The 14,675-nt window shown below is 41.8% G+C and overlaps 3 protein-coding genes across 3 annotated transcripts in view; 1 reads left to right on the forward strand and 2 right to left on the reverse strand.

Moving 5' to 3' along the window:
* Nucleotides 1-14,675, reverse strand: part of LOC108019688 (larval cuticle protein 2) — a 47,297-nt gene that overhangs the window by 24,105 nt on the left and 8,517 nt on the right. The window lies entirely within an intron of this gene.
* On the forward strand, nt 1,981-3,895 carry Mal-A2 (Maltase A2). The gene is made up of 3 exons (XM_017087428.4): nt 1,981-3,513; nt 3,576-3,704; nt 3,764-3,895. Exons 1-3 carry the CDS (start codon nt 2,012-2,014, stop codon nt 3,834-3,836), a joined length of 1,704 nt encoding a protein of 567 aa, XP_016942917.3. The 5' UTR covers nt 1,981-2,011; the 3' UTR covers nt 3,837-3,895.
* Nucleotides 4,266-6,248, reverse strand: LOC108019584 (maltase A3). The gene is made up of 4 exons (XM_017087425.4): nt 6,066-6,248; nt 4,646-6,011; nt 4,443-4,586; nt 4,266-4,376 (listed from the first exon to the last, which is right to left on the reverse strand). Exons 1-4 carry the CDS (start codon nt 6,211-6,213, stop codon nt 4,310-4,312), a joined length of 1,725 nt encoding a protein of 574 aa, XP_016942914.4. The 5' UTR covers nt 6,214-6,248; the 3' UTR covers nt 4,266-4,309.

The following is a 14,675-nucleotide window of genomic DNA, read 5'->3' on the forward strand; positions in this document are numbered from 1 at the left end:
CCCATAATGCTACTTTTTTTTGATTGTCAATACAATTGAAAATGCCAAAAATTCTAATCGGACCATCCATTAAAAAGTTTTAAGCGAATAAAGTGTGCGCTTTGCTGCTTATCTGCATGTCTCCATCTCCCTCGCACTCCCCTCATTTTCACATCTGCATCGAGTTTTAGTGTGTATTTATGAGTTCGTCACTTTAGCCTACAACTTTCATAAGTGAAGCAGGAGAAACAGCTCTAGTCGACGGCCTCGACTATAAGGTACCCGTTACTCAGCTATCAAAAAAGCGCCACCTGTCGCTCACTTCTATCGGTACATAACAAGAAACTTAGGTGGCGCTAGTGAAATTTCTTAAGCAGCTTATTTTCTAGATGAATATATCTCCGTGCCTCACGTACTCTATTGAGTTTGCTAATTATTAATTATTGTTTGGTCATAACTTTTTAATATATGGTCCGATTTGAATAATTATCACTGTGGACGGCAGTACACGTAGTGGCGAAGCGCGCAAGAGAGCGTGCGAAGACAACTACTATACATAGCCGCAAAATTGAAAATCTGCCATTATGGTCCGATCGTAACGAGTGATACACCAATCGAAAGGTATCGCACTAACTAAGAAGATTGCATACCAAGACTTTCGAAATATAGATTTGTTTGGGAGAAAAAGCGGTGAAAGTGTAAAAGTAAAAATTTAGAAAATTTGAGATGCTGGATGCGGTGGGGATAAAAGCTGTTTAGCTAGTTTTATTCTTACTGAGAATACGCGTCGAATGACACCTCAGTTGTTGAAATCCAATGTCCCGTTCAAAAGTAATTCAGAAAACAAGATTTTCTTCTTCTTCCCAAAATGAAAATGTTTGTCCCTTTGTGGGTTTGTATGCATCCCATCTTAGTTTTAGGGTCTTGGAAACCCTATGGGTGTATAAAGTAGCTTGAATTAGAAAACGTTTGTTCTACGACTTTTGGAAAACCCCGCTAGTTTAGCAAAAATCCAAAAAAAAAAGCCAGATTTAAAATGCTTATAGTATCTATGCAACTAATGCTGCAGAAACGTGCTGTATATCTCTGAAAAGATAATTTAATTTGCTAAATACCCTTCATATAGAAAAGTTGTCTGAATATAATAGATTTCGAGTTATGACAAAAAGTTTTTTTTTAAAACCACTTTTTGACTATTTTTTCAAAATTGAGTCGAACGATTTCTTTTTAAATTTTAAATCATATAGCCCTTGACATTCCTCAACTTTCGATATATAACACTTTTTGCCCTATTCGGCACGCTACAACAGAAAATGTACGTGTAGGTAAATAAATATTTACTGTTGCGGGCCGAAATCATAAATTTAGTATAGCTTATTTATTTTATCGAATGTAATATCATTTTTCGTCACAATTGTTGATATCAGAAATGTTTGTTAAAGGCGCGTTCGCCACTACTTTTTACCTCGTTAAGAGGTGTTTTTGTTTAATTGATAATAGGAATAAAATCTCATTTACATTTTTACGACAAGACCTGTAGGATTTATCCCTGATGGAATTTTACCATCGAACTGTTAAAGGAATACGCTAAAGAAACAAAAGCCACTTCTTGAAACTTTGCAAAAATATTGATTCTTGGAAAAGTGACATTTAAAAATCGAATCGTTCCTCACTATACCCTACACTCCCCTACATATATATAGGAATAGACAAGAATGGAAGGATGTTATCTAGATTGTGAATCTGTGCCCACTGGACACTGCCCAGTCATCGATTTATTCTTGTTACAGTCGTATCTATTTTTATTAAAATTTTACGACACTTCGCGCTTTAGTGGAATATCCAATAAAAAACCGAGATGGAGAGGGTGGGAAAAGGACCACACGCGGTTATTTAATCTAGAAAATTTGCGATAAAACACTGATAGATTACCAGTTGGCCGGAGCATTTGCGGCCTTATCGTCAGCTCAATCGCTACAGGCCGGCAATTGTTATTAGCAAATTGAGTTTGGCCCACTCAAACGCTATCGAAATGCCGCAGTGGGCACATCTCGGCCTGGTGGCTCTCGTCCTTGTCGCCTCCACCCAATTGGGTGGGGCGGACATCGATTGGTGGGAGAACGCCTCGCTCTACCAGATATATCCCCGCTCCTTCCAGGACAGCGACGGCGACGGCATCGGGGACCTGAAGGGTATTACTTCGCGACTGGGCTATCTCAAGGAAATCGGCATCACGGCCACCTGGCTGTCGCCTATTTTCACATCGCCGATGGCGGACTTTGGTTACGACATCTCAAACTTCTACGACATCGATCCGATTTTCGGTACCCTCGAGGATTTCGATGCCCTGATAGTGGAGGCCAAGTCGCTGGGCGTTAAGATCATCCTGGACTTTGTACCCAACCACTCGAGCGACGAGAACGAGTGGTTCCAAAAGTCTGTTAACCGCGAGGAGGGTTACGATGACTTCTACGTGTGGGACGATGGAAAGTTGAACGAGGGAACAGGGGAGAGGGATCCACCCTCAAACTGGACCAGCGTGTTCGGCGGACCCATGTGGACGTGGAACGAGAAGCGCCAGCAGTACTTCCTCCACCAGTTCCTGGTGAAGCAGCCGGATCTCAATTTTACCAACCCAATGGTGAGGGAGCACATGCTGGACGTCCTGAAGTTTTGGCTGGACCGGGGAGTGGACGGGTTCAGGATCGATGCGGTGCCCCACATCTACGAGCGTCGAAATGCGGATGGCTCCTATCCGGATGAACCGGTCAGCGGCTGGGGCACTGACCCCAATGCCTACGACTACCACGATCACATCTACACCAAGGATCAGCCGGCCACGGTGGACTTGATGTACGAGTGGCGGGCGTTTTTGGACAGCTATCGAGCGGAGAACGGAGGTGACTCTCGGGTTCTCCTGGCCGAGGCCTATTCCTCCGTGGAAACGCTGAGTGCCTACTTCGGCAACAGCACCCATCAGGGCACCCAGCTGCCCATGAACTTCCAGCTGATGTACCTCAGTGGCTACTCCACCGCCAGGGATGTGGTGGGATCCATCGACTACTGGATGAACACCATGTGGACGGACCACCAGACGGCCAACTGGGTGGTCGGTAATCACGACACCAACCGCGTGGCCGATCGCATGGGAGCCCATAAAGTGGATCTGCTGAATGTCATCGTGAATGCCCTGCCAGGTGCATCGGTGACCTACTACGGCGAGGAGATCGGCATGTCCAACGTGGACGTGGAGTGCTCTGGCGACTCTTGCGAGGATCGGGATGGGGAGCGAACGCCAATGCAGTGGACTGCCGGAAAGAACGCCGACTTCTCTGAAGGGGAGAGCACCTGGTTGCCCCTTAGCCCGGAATACCAGCGGTACAATGTTCAGACGGAGCGAGGGGTCTCGAGATCCTCCCTAAACATTTTTAAAGGACTTCAGGCTCTTAAGAGCAGTGCCGCCTTTCTGTCATTCAAAGAGGAGGGAGGATTTTCCTACGAAGCGGTCACGGAACAGGTTCTGCAAATTATACGGTAGGTTAAATAATTCCTTTCACAAATCCCAACTTAGGCTCAAGATTTTCATGCAACTCTAGCACCAACAAGTACAGCGAAGAGTATCGAATCCTGGTCAACATGGGCAACGATATGGAGATCATCGATGGACTGGCCTCTAAGACCTACGAGTATGTCTTGGTCACCGCGTACTCCAGCCACTATGCGGGGTAAGCTTCCTATCACTGCTGTTTTACTACATTTCCAAATAATTTTGATTAATTCACAGACAAAAAGTAGACCTGTCGCAGCGAATCATTCTCATGCCCTACGAAGCAGTCGTTTTGCGCTGGTCGGCGTAACTTCAGTCAGACTATTTTGTTATTTAATAAAATAAATTCCTTGTTTATTTCCTGTTAAACACTATCGAGTTCCATTGGGGTCCCTCATAAAGATAAGGCCTGTCTCTGTCAGCAACTCGCCGCATGTGTTCCCAGCCATAAATACAGTGAACTTTGAGTGCCAATTACCTACATTTTGACTGTAAAACCACCCACTTAAAGATATACCCATTTGGCCTTGGCATTAGCTAGGGCAATCACTATGGATCTGGGAGAAAACCAGATCGATAATGACCAATCGAACTCAATTCTTGCCTAATTACCCAATAAATTAAATTAGCGTTATTCAAAACATCCAGTGGGTCCGTTTCTAATCAGTGCTTATACAAGTTAGTGGGGGCTATCGTAAAGATAAGCACTCTGCTGAGTAATTATGCCCCCAAGAGGAAGTTATACGCTTTGATTATTATTTATTGAAGTGGTAATAAGTTAGTTTACACCGTGCTTAGCACGACAGCCTCCTTGGGCATCAGCAGTACGGAGTTGGCAAAAGTAAGATCGCTGAAAAGATAGAGTTAGATGGTAAGTTATATATGGTTCTATAAGATCCATGTGACAAGAACTCACTTCTTACGGCGCGAACTCTTGTCGTTCACCACCACGTATTGCAGTTGAGTGGAGATGGAAGTGAAGACAGAGTCCAAGTTGATCGACTCGACATCATCGTTGATGTTGATGACGGTGATGTAGGACTTCTGGCCAGCCAGAGAGCTGTTTATAAAGAAATCGGTAATCTTCCTGAATATAAAATATGGTTTATCCTCGCTTACCGCTTGAAGGCCAGCACATTGGGACCAATGGCCGAAACGGAGACATCACCCTGCTTCAAGGTGGGCTCATCCCGCAGAGCGCGCAGCTGCTTGTAGACATTAAGGTGGCTCAGGGCGATTCCGCGCTCCTTCTTCACGTTGACAGACTTGTAGTCAGTGGCCACCGGCAGCCAGGTGACAGAGGCGTTGGAGAAACCGGCGTTCAGCTCGTCGCTCCACTGGAAGGGCGTCCGGACGGGGTCGCGGGTGAGGCGCTCGAACTCCTGCTCGTTGGATTGGCAGGCCTGCGGGTCCACGGTGTCCTCCCAGCTGATCCACACGTCGGTCATGCCCGACTCCTCGCCCTGGTAGGTAACACTCACGCCTGGCAGGCCCAGGATGATCATATTGCAGGCGTCGATGCGGTCGGCGCCCAGGCGGGATCCAATACGGCTGGTGTCGTGGTTGCCGAACACCCAGTTGGCCACCTGGCCCTCGGGCATGTTGTCCAGCCAGTTGTGGATCAGCTCCGAGTAGTGGTAGGCGTCTGAGCTGTAGCTGATCTTAGCCAGCAGCTCGAAGTTGAAGGGGATTTGGGAGCCCAGGTGGGTTCCGTTTCCGTAATACTGCATCAGAACATCCAGCGGGGAGTAGGCCTCGGTGAGCAGGACGCGGTCATCCCCGCCCAGCTCGGCGTCGATCTCCTCGATCACGTCGCGAAACTCGTAGACCATCTCCAGGTTCTCTGGCTGGTCGGTTGTGTAAATGTGCTGCAGGTAGGTGTAGTCGTCAGGATCGCTCACCTCCTCGTTTCGGGGCTCGTCGGGCCAGTTGCCATCGGCGTCGGCGGCAATTTCGAAAACATGCGGCACTGCGTCGATACGGAAGCCATAGGCTCCCTTTCGCAACCAGAAGCGCAGGACGTCCTTCATGGCCTCCGTGACCTTGGGGTTGCGGTAGTTGAGATCGGGCTGCTTGGCGTGGAACTGGTGAAGGTAGTAGGCCTGTCTTTGCTCGTTCCAGGTCCACATAGATCCGCGGAACACGGAGATCCAGTTGTTGGGTGGCTGCCGGATGCCGTTGACCACCTTGCCGGTGTGCCACACGTAGAAGTCCTTGTACTCCTCCTCGCCGGCGACCGAGCGGATGAACCAGTCGCACTCGTCGCTCGTGTGGTTGGGCACGAAGTCCAGGATGATCTTGATGTCCAGCTCCTTGGCGCGGGCTATCAGCGCCTCGAAATCCTCCATGGTTCCGAAGAGGGGATCGATGCCCTTCAGATCAGCCACATCGTAGCCAAAGTCAGCCATGGGCGAGGTGAAGATCGGTGACAGCCAGGTGGCGGTAATGCCGATTTCCTTCAGGTAGGCCAGTTGTTGCGTAATACCTGACAATCGTTCCAAGTTAACCCATATCTAGGCCTCTTCAAAACAAAACTTACCAACGAGATCTCCGACACCGTCACCATCGCTATCCTTGAAAGATCTGGGGTAGATCTGGTAAAACTGACCCGTTTTCCACCAACCAACTTCTGCCAGGGAAGGCAGTACCAATGCCAAAAGGCAGGAGAGCACCAGCAACTTGAACATGACTCCCGCTGAGTCGATCGATTGGCAATGGCCAGAGGGATTATGCAGTGCCCCTATTTATTCACAGGACTCCAGTTGATAAGGCGGCGATAAGGCCGCCATATAGCCCACTTTTTCTGATTACCTTTGCGGGGAGGGCAGATCTACAATACCAACGCATTGTGAATGGGTTTTATTGATACGGGATTGTGGAATTTATTAGAGCCCATTTTGCAGTTGTTTTGGCTTGATCAAAACAACGATTATGAGACAGATTGGCGGGAAATTATTTCAAACTGCACACTGTCGTATCATTTTTTGTACTTATAATTATTTTAAGCGTTGATCAACTAACGGCTATAAAACCTATAGAAATAACAATGAAAAAATAACATGAAACATAACAGTAATGAGAAAATGTAACACTTTTATAACACGGACAGTGCTATAATATTGTCTCAAGACGTGGGTTTGAAGACGCTTCGTGACCAAAGATCGCCAGGGAGCAGTCGCTTCAGTCTTCTTCTGGTTGCTGGATTAGCCAAATATGCTGCTTGTTGGCTAGTGAGCTAGTAGACGATCATTGTATTGGCTAGAATGCATATTTATCTTAACGTGTGAAGATCGCTAGCCCCTTTCTAACATACCACGGCGCATTCGTAATCGTGCGTAGCGCCCGGTTTTGCACTCTTTGGACCACTGTCGTATCTTATCGCGCAGTTCGGTTCTTCTATTTCGCAGGGGGGAGAAATTTATTAGGTCACTTCTATTGGAACTTTGGATCCAATATAAGTAGGAGATTTGTGGGTTTAAGGCAGTGATAACGTACTCTGTCGAAATGATTCAATAACTGGAAGTTTATGAGTGTAGGTCGACAACATCTGACTTAGCTACAGATTTCTTTATTGTAGTCTTTTTCGAATAATGTCGCGATTTTTTGTCTTAGATAAACTTAACTCATCTCGCTGTTAATTAATTAATGTACTTATAATAATAATGTGACAGTCCATTTGAGAATGCACTCCTACACAACGATTCTAAAAAGAAAGAAGTTTAAACGAGAAAGGAAGCTAGCTTCGGCAAGCCAAAGTTCCCATTGCAGCACGTTATTTACTATACAGAGCATTCCAATTTTTAGAAAACTAAAAAATAATTACAGAAATGTTAAGCTTATGTTCTATTTACACTTTTTTATTGTTTAATTTTAATGAAAACGAAATAAAACGTCCTTTGTATTATTTAGACATGCATTTTCCGATCCTTCCTATGGCAGCTAAATGATATAGTAGTCCGATATTTATTAAATTGAATATTAAACAAGAAAGGAAGTTTACTTCGGCAACCCGAAGTTTGTTTACCCTTGCAGTTATAATTATTAAATTTAAAAATACAAAAAATTATATTCCCAATGGTATAAGATAATATGTCAAAAACCGAAGGTTTAATTTGTTTCATATTATTTTCACACCAATTTTGCGATCGTTTCTATAGCATCTATATGATACTGTCGTCCGATTTTGATAAAATTAAATCCGAAATTCAGAACTAATTAAAAAATGTTATTTCCAAGCGTAGGATGTTATATGTTAATAAACACCGCAGCTATTATTTGTTTCATATTATTTTCCCACAAATTTTACGATCGTTCCTATGGCAGCTATATGATATACTCGTCCAATTTTGATCTGCGAATTGGTTTCAAAGTTTATAACTCATACGCACTGTTGCCCTTGATCAAATATATTATTTTCATATGGGTGGCCTTGACTTGGTTTCACCTACCAGCACAAGCACCAATCGTCAGTTAAGGTCATACACCGACATCATGGATCACCAACCCACCACTTCGTCCAAACGCACCGTCATTGAAGAAATGGAGACTGAGATTTCACCAGATTCCACTACGACCCTCCAAAAGAAGAAGATGACTGAATCCGACCGTAAGCTTAGAAGCCAAAATAATAATAAGACAAACCTAACATCAAAACCTTCTCTCAAAGCCAAAGATAAATCAGACAAATCAAAGCCTATAAATACTACCAAATTAGCCAACGAATTAAGTAGACTAGCCAATCACAACAGCTCTGAGGAAGAACTTTAAGTAGATATGTAAAAAAAAAAAGAAAAACTATTTAAATAATCACAATGGTATTAATCCTGCAATGGAACTGTAACGGCTACATAAACAATTACGACCAACTACAATTATTATTTAAATGTTATAACCCAAAAGCCATCTGCCTGCAAGAAACCCATTTACATTCCCTTAATAACATTCCCATTTCTATCAACTTCACATTCATACATAAAAACACATCAAACAACTCCCGCGGTGGAGTAGGAATTCTAATCCCCAACTCAATTCAAAACGAACAAGTTAATCTTAACAACGATTTCGAATCTGTACGAGCTATTATTCACTCCAAACAAAAGCTTCGACTCATATCCACTTACATTGCCCCAAACAAGAATTTTGAACTACGAAATTTGGAAAATATGTATGGTAATCCCAATGAAAATACCATCAAAGCAGGTGACTTCAACAGCTGGCACCAAAGCTGGGGATCGCCTAACAATAATAGAAAGGGATGTACGATTTTTAAATACATTTCGCAATCTAACCTAATTACCCTCAACGATGGCTCCCCAACCCATTTCTCAACTCACCATACAATGACACATGTGGACCTAACAATAATTACCCCAAACCTCGCCACTCAGACCAAATGGAAAACCGATCATGAACTCTTCGGTAGTGATCATTTTCCCATCCATATTAATCTTTTTGATAATGAAAATTCCAGTAAAAGCTACAAGATCCCCAGATACAAACTTGAAACCGCAAACTGGCCCCTCTTCACATCACTCACAGATATTTTTCACAACAAAAGACCACCAAGCAGCCAAATAAATCAAGAAGCCGCCAACATTATAAAAATAACCCATCAAAGCGCAAGTACAGCAATCCCGCAATCAAACCCAGCATTTAATAAAAATAAAACCGTCCCTTGGTGGAACACATCCCTCGAACAACTTAGAACCAATAAAAACCAATCGTGGTACTTGCTAAGAAGAAGTATATCTCTCGAAAACATCATACAGTTCAAGAAACATAAGGCTTTGTTTAGAAGAGAACTTAAACAAGCAAAATGCAGCTCTCTGCAAAAGTTTACTGCAGAAATAAACCCCAATTCAAGTCCCTCAAAAATCTGGGCAAACATCAATACATTCTGCGGAAAAAAAACCAGAAATGACATACACTGCTTAACATAGAATCTAAAATCACATTGATTGAGTTCAAAGCAGCTCTAAACAGCCTCAATGGAAAGACACCCGGTCTTGAACGCATATCATACCCAATAATTAAAAACTTCAGTCAGCCATTAACAAGCCGGTTAATAAATTTATACAACAAAATCCTAGACAGCCACATCCCTCAGCAATTTAAAAACAGTATTATAATACCGATCCATAAACCCAATACTCCCAAAGCATCTGTAACCTCGTATCGTCCCATATCGCTCAACCCTTATCTTTCGAAGGTGCTAGACAAAATCATAGCAAACCGACTCTATTGGCTTGCAATAAACTGCAAACTCCTCGATAGTCGACAGCTCGGTTTTCGAAAGGGCATGTCCGTATCTGAATGCCTAACTCTGTTAGACTACCAGACTACCGCAGCCCTATCAACCAGAAGCCACATTTCAATTATTAGTCTCGACTTCGAAAAAGCTTACGACAAAATAGGAATTCACGCAATAATAGACGAGTTACAGAGATGGAGAATCGGACCAAAATTGTTGAATTACGTAAAGAACTTCCTAACCAATCGCAAGATAAAAGTCAAAGTGAGCAACACTTTTTCTGAAGACAGACCACTGTACAATGGGATCCCTCAAGGTTCACCACTGTCCGTAATTCTCTTTTTAATATCGTACAACAAACTATGCCGCACCATTGAAGTCCATACTGAAGAAAATTCATAAAAATGTAAACATAATGTCTATAAACAGCCTATTCACAGACATATTAAGCTGGTGTGACTACTCAGGAGCGAAACTCTCTGTGCAAAAATGCAAACATCTGCATATCTGCCGGAAACATAGGTGTAATTTTACAATCACATCACAAGCATACCCTCTTAACCGAGCCAATTCCCTTAAAATCCTTGGCCTTACCATATCAAGTAGGTACAGGTGGAAAGATCACATAGACACTCTGGCAGTAGAACTATCAAAAAGACTCAACATAATTAAATGGTTAGGCAATCGTAGATACAACTGCGACACCAGATCTTTAATAAATACAATAAACGCTCTTGTTATGTGCAAGATTGACTACTGTTTCCCATTTTATGGGAATTGCCCTCTCTCTTGTCTACAATGCAGCTTTAAGACTTGCTTTTGGAGCACCACGCACAACTCCAATCAATAACCTTCTGATTGAATCCGATATTACACCTATCGAGATTAGAATTGAGCTGACCACTGCGCGGATTGGTAAGGTTTTCTCATTCGCCAAAAATACGCCCCTTCAAACCGTCCTTCAAAAGATAAAGAACGCCAAAAGAACACCCAGAATCCCTTCAATCCTACATAAAGCGTAAGAATTCGTTTTAGAAAATGGAATAAACTGCACTTCAGTTAAATTAAGGAAACATAAACACCCACCATGTTCCTTCTCATAAGATAAAATAGACTTAACACTACATTACACAACTAAATCGAACACTCCGGCAACTGTTTTCCAAACAAAATTCCTCTCCCTTAAAGAACTCTACAATAACTACGCATTCATATACACAGATGGATCCAAATCTGGGCACGGAGTATCTTATAGCATCACTACGGACGCACGCATCATTAAAACAGCTCTCCTACCAGCACATAGCTCTATCTTCACCGCAGAAGTGGCAGCTATTTATGCAGCGTGCGATTACGCTGTATCACAAAAGAAGAGATTCGTCATTTGCTCGGACTCACTATCGTCACTGCAATCAATAGCCAACATAAGCAACCAATTCTTCTACACCGCTCGAATCAGAGATATTCTCAACAGCCATCAGTCGTACATAAAATTATTGTGGATCCCAGGACACACAAACATAACTGGAAACGACACAGCTGCCAAGGAAGCTCACTTATTTCCACACCTCTACGAAAACAATTACACACAATTATTTATCAAACAGAAATTCAAAAAACAATTCGCATCTCTATGGGAAAATACTTCAGACCACTATAAACTAATAAACCCCAACAAACTATCTCTAAACAAGGAAGAACGCTATAGTCGAGTACCTCGACTATCAGATACCCGTTACTCAGCTATATGGAGATATGCAAGCAGCAAAGCGAGATTAAAATGCGCCACCTACCGGCGGTATACAGATTTAAGCGTTATGGGCGTTAGAGTGGGCGTGGCAAATTTTTTTTTGGATCAATCGATAGGTATCGACGAGACCAATACATTTCAGTTAAAATTTTTTATCTAGCATGAAAATTGTGGGCGTCACAGGTTTTCGTGGTTTGTGGGCGTTAAAGTGGGCGTGGCAAACTTTTTTTTGGGTCAATCGATAGGTATTGATGAGAACAATACATTTCAGTTAAAATTTTTATTCTAGCATCAAAACTGTAGGAGCCACAGTTTTGGGCGGTTTGTGGGCGTTAGAGTGGGCGTGGCACTGTGCCGAAACAAACTTGCGCTGCGTAAGAAGCTCAGGAATCTGCACGCCAAATCTCAATAGCCTAGCTCCCATAGTTTCCGAGATCTCAGCGTTCATCCGGACGGACAGACAGACGGACAGACGGACAGACGGACAGACGGACATGGCTAGATCGACTCGGCTAGTGATCCTGATCAAGAATATATATACTTTGTGGGGTCGGAAACGCTTCCTTCTGCCTGTTACATACTTTCCGACGAATCTAGTATACCCTTTTACTCTACGAGTAACGGGTATAAAAATTACAACATTAAAGCAAACGATATTAATCGCCAAGACTTGGTTAAGTTTTCAAGACTAAGGCTGGGACACTCCAAGCTCACGCACGAACACATAATAAACAAACAAGCAGCACCGCAATGTGAGCGCTGCAACACATCGATCACCATCAAGCACATTCTCCTAGAATGTCCTCTCTTTCTATCAGAAAGAAACAATTCCTACCCTCAAACCCTTCAGAACTCCTTACCCCCAACACCCCCAATATCATAGCTTCCATGAATTTCTTAAAGGCAATAAAATTATACCATGTAATTTAAAACCTAGACATAGTCTATATGTAAAAATGTAAATTGTATATAACAAACGTAGCTTAAGGCCACAGTATAGGTAATTTCTCAATTGCCTTTTAGCCTGCGAATAAATAAATAAATAAATTTTCCCACCAACTTTCCTATCGTTCCTATGGCAGCTATATGATATAGTTATCCGATTTTGATCAAATTAATTTCGAAATTCAGAACTAATTAAAAAATGTTATTTCCAAGCGTTTATATGTTAAAAAACACAGAAGAACAACAATTTCTACCGACGAACAACTTGGTTCCAAATTGCGAAAAATGTTCTCAGATATCGAACGCCGTTCATGAAAAAGCTGCGATAGACGCGTTAAAGTCTATCGAAATCGATAATTTTTCGCCAAATGGTTGAGTTTGTTTATTGTGCAAAGTGGCCAAGATGGATACAAATTTAAGTGTGAACGTTTTTACGTGCGAGTACGGCGGTAAGTAGTAAATAAAGGTTCAATTTAAATGAATCACTTTAGATATAGTTTAATTTAACAAGAAAGCGAAGCCCACACAGTGTTGACGGACGACGACTCTAAGCTGCTGGAGTTCTTAGAACAAAGAGAGATTCTTGCAGCATTTACATACATATTTAAAAGGTGAGTAGATGTTGAAAGAAATATATAAAATCGTATGTTAAAGTCTTCCATAGCAAAGCTACCTTAAAAAAGTGTGAGTACATACTTATTTTAGTATATGTATGTTTTTTTTATCAGAATCGCAAGTGACCTTTGCAAGTCTCCAGCACCTTACCGAGGACGACATCAAGTCAGCTATCGGGCCGATAGGTCTTAGGGCTATTTTCAGAGTACGGCTTTCTGAATAGAAAAAGGAGACGGTACGTACATATAAAATAACACGCCAAAAAAGCTGTCTGCAAACGACACACTTTCGTTATTTTGTTTGAAAATTCCATTAGTTTGGAGCTCAAGCAGAGACAGAGCATAGTTCTACTCCAAGTACGTCCCTACAAACAACACTTGTGAACATTTCGAAATCAAAAGTTCTTATTAAGGTAAAATACTAATTATTTATACAGACTATATAATTAATTTTAAGTTGTTTCAGGACTTGGTCTTATTATTACAAGAAACATCAAAAGGGAATTCAATCATTGAGCACTATAGGAAAAATAAGAAAATAACGGACTTTCATAGATATGGCTTGATTGACATTATTATAGAAGAAGTCATTTTCTCTCAGACAGTGCTTAAGGATTGGCAGTTTAACCAATTATTTCCATGCGAAAGTCAACTGAAAGTAATTCTAAACATTATTTATAGCAATAGCTGCAAACTAGTGTAGGATTGGCAGCCCTATTATTAATAACAGATCAGTTGTTCTGTTCCGTAATATTTTTCGGTAGTGTTAAAAAGCGTGAAAAATGCGCAAGAGTAGTAGAGATTGAGCAGATCAGCAGAGGAAGGTGTTTAATGTGTCAACTTAAGTATATAAACTGTATCAATGAAGTGTATTAATCGAAGAAAAAACTATTAATAATCAATAAATAAATTAACGCAAACAACGGAAGCCTTTCTCTACACTAGTAATTTGCTCATCCGAAAGCTGACGAACTGGTAATTTTAGATTGTCCTATAATTGCATTTTTATTTTTATATATTATAATTGCAGATCAAAATTGATTTTGATATTCTCTACCCTTCGAAGGGAAACCTACTTTTCGCAAAGTGGTCATTTTTCAAGAAGCATATCGAAGCTCATTATAAAAAAATTACGAATGCTTAATGCAAAAATCTTTTCCTTTCTAACTCGTCAACTGAAAATATAGGTTTGTAAATTGCCTTTTAATATTTGCTTTAGGTATATTAAAAATTAATGTTACAGATGCTCAGGACTACATTTACGCCATTCTTTTAGTAGCCATATTGCCTTCGACTACTAGATTTCCATCCGAATCTGGAAAAAGGACGAAGAAAGCAACCATACTCGACGCTCAAGAGAGTCTGGTTTTATGTTTGCCAACACTAAACGACTACCAGAGGCAAATGGAGGCAGTGATCAACAAATATTATAACGCTGGTCAAAGTCTGCAACCATTCATAATCGTCGAAGGACTATCTCCAGATGAAATCCGTGGATTCTACATCAGCTTTAACAAGGTCCTGCTAAAATGTGGGTCTTTTATTGAGTTTCTAGACGTATGTTTTAAAATCTTTCAAGTCTTAGGGCTA

Source organism: Drosophila suzukii, chromosome 2R (assembly GCF_043229965.1).
Source record: "Drosophila suzukii chromosome 2R, CBGP_Dsuzu_IsoJpt1.0, whole genome shotgun sequence".
Taxonomy (NCBI): Eukaryota; Metazoa; Arthropoda; class Insecta; order Diptera; family Drosophilidae; genus Drosophila; species Drosophila suzukii.

What these genes read in the sequence shown, in the direction of transcription:
- Mal-A2 (XM_017087428.4), top strand. Translation starts at nt 2,012, where the DNA reads ATGCCGCAGTGGGCACATCTCGGCCTGGTGGCTCTCGTCCTTGTCGCC. An exon ending in CAGGTTCTGCAAATTATACG is followed by an intron (nt 3,514 to 3,575) that starts GTAGGTTAAATA and finishes ATGCAACTCTAG; the next exon opens with CACCAACAAGTACAGCGAAG. An exon ending in TACTCCAGCCACTATGCGGG is followed by an intron (nt 3,705 to 3,763) that starts GTAAGCTTCCTA and finishes ATTAATTCACAG; the next exon opens with ACAAAAAGTAGACCTGTCGC.
- LOC108019584 (XM_017087425.4), bottom strand. Translation starts at nt 6,213, where the DNA reads ATGTTCAAGTTGCTGGTGCTCTCCTGCCTTTTGGCATTGGTACTGCCT. An exon ending in CGGTGTCGGAGATCTCGTTG is followed by an intron (nt 6,012 to 6,065) that starts GTAAGTTTTGTT and finishes AACGATTGTCAG; the next exon opens with GTATTACGCAACAACTGGCC. An exon ending in AAGAGTTCGCGCCGTAAGAA is followed by an intron (nt 4,377 to 4,442) that starts GTGAGTTCTTGT and finishes CTATCTTTTCAG; the next exon opens with CGATCTTACTTTTGCCAACT.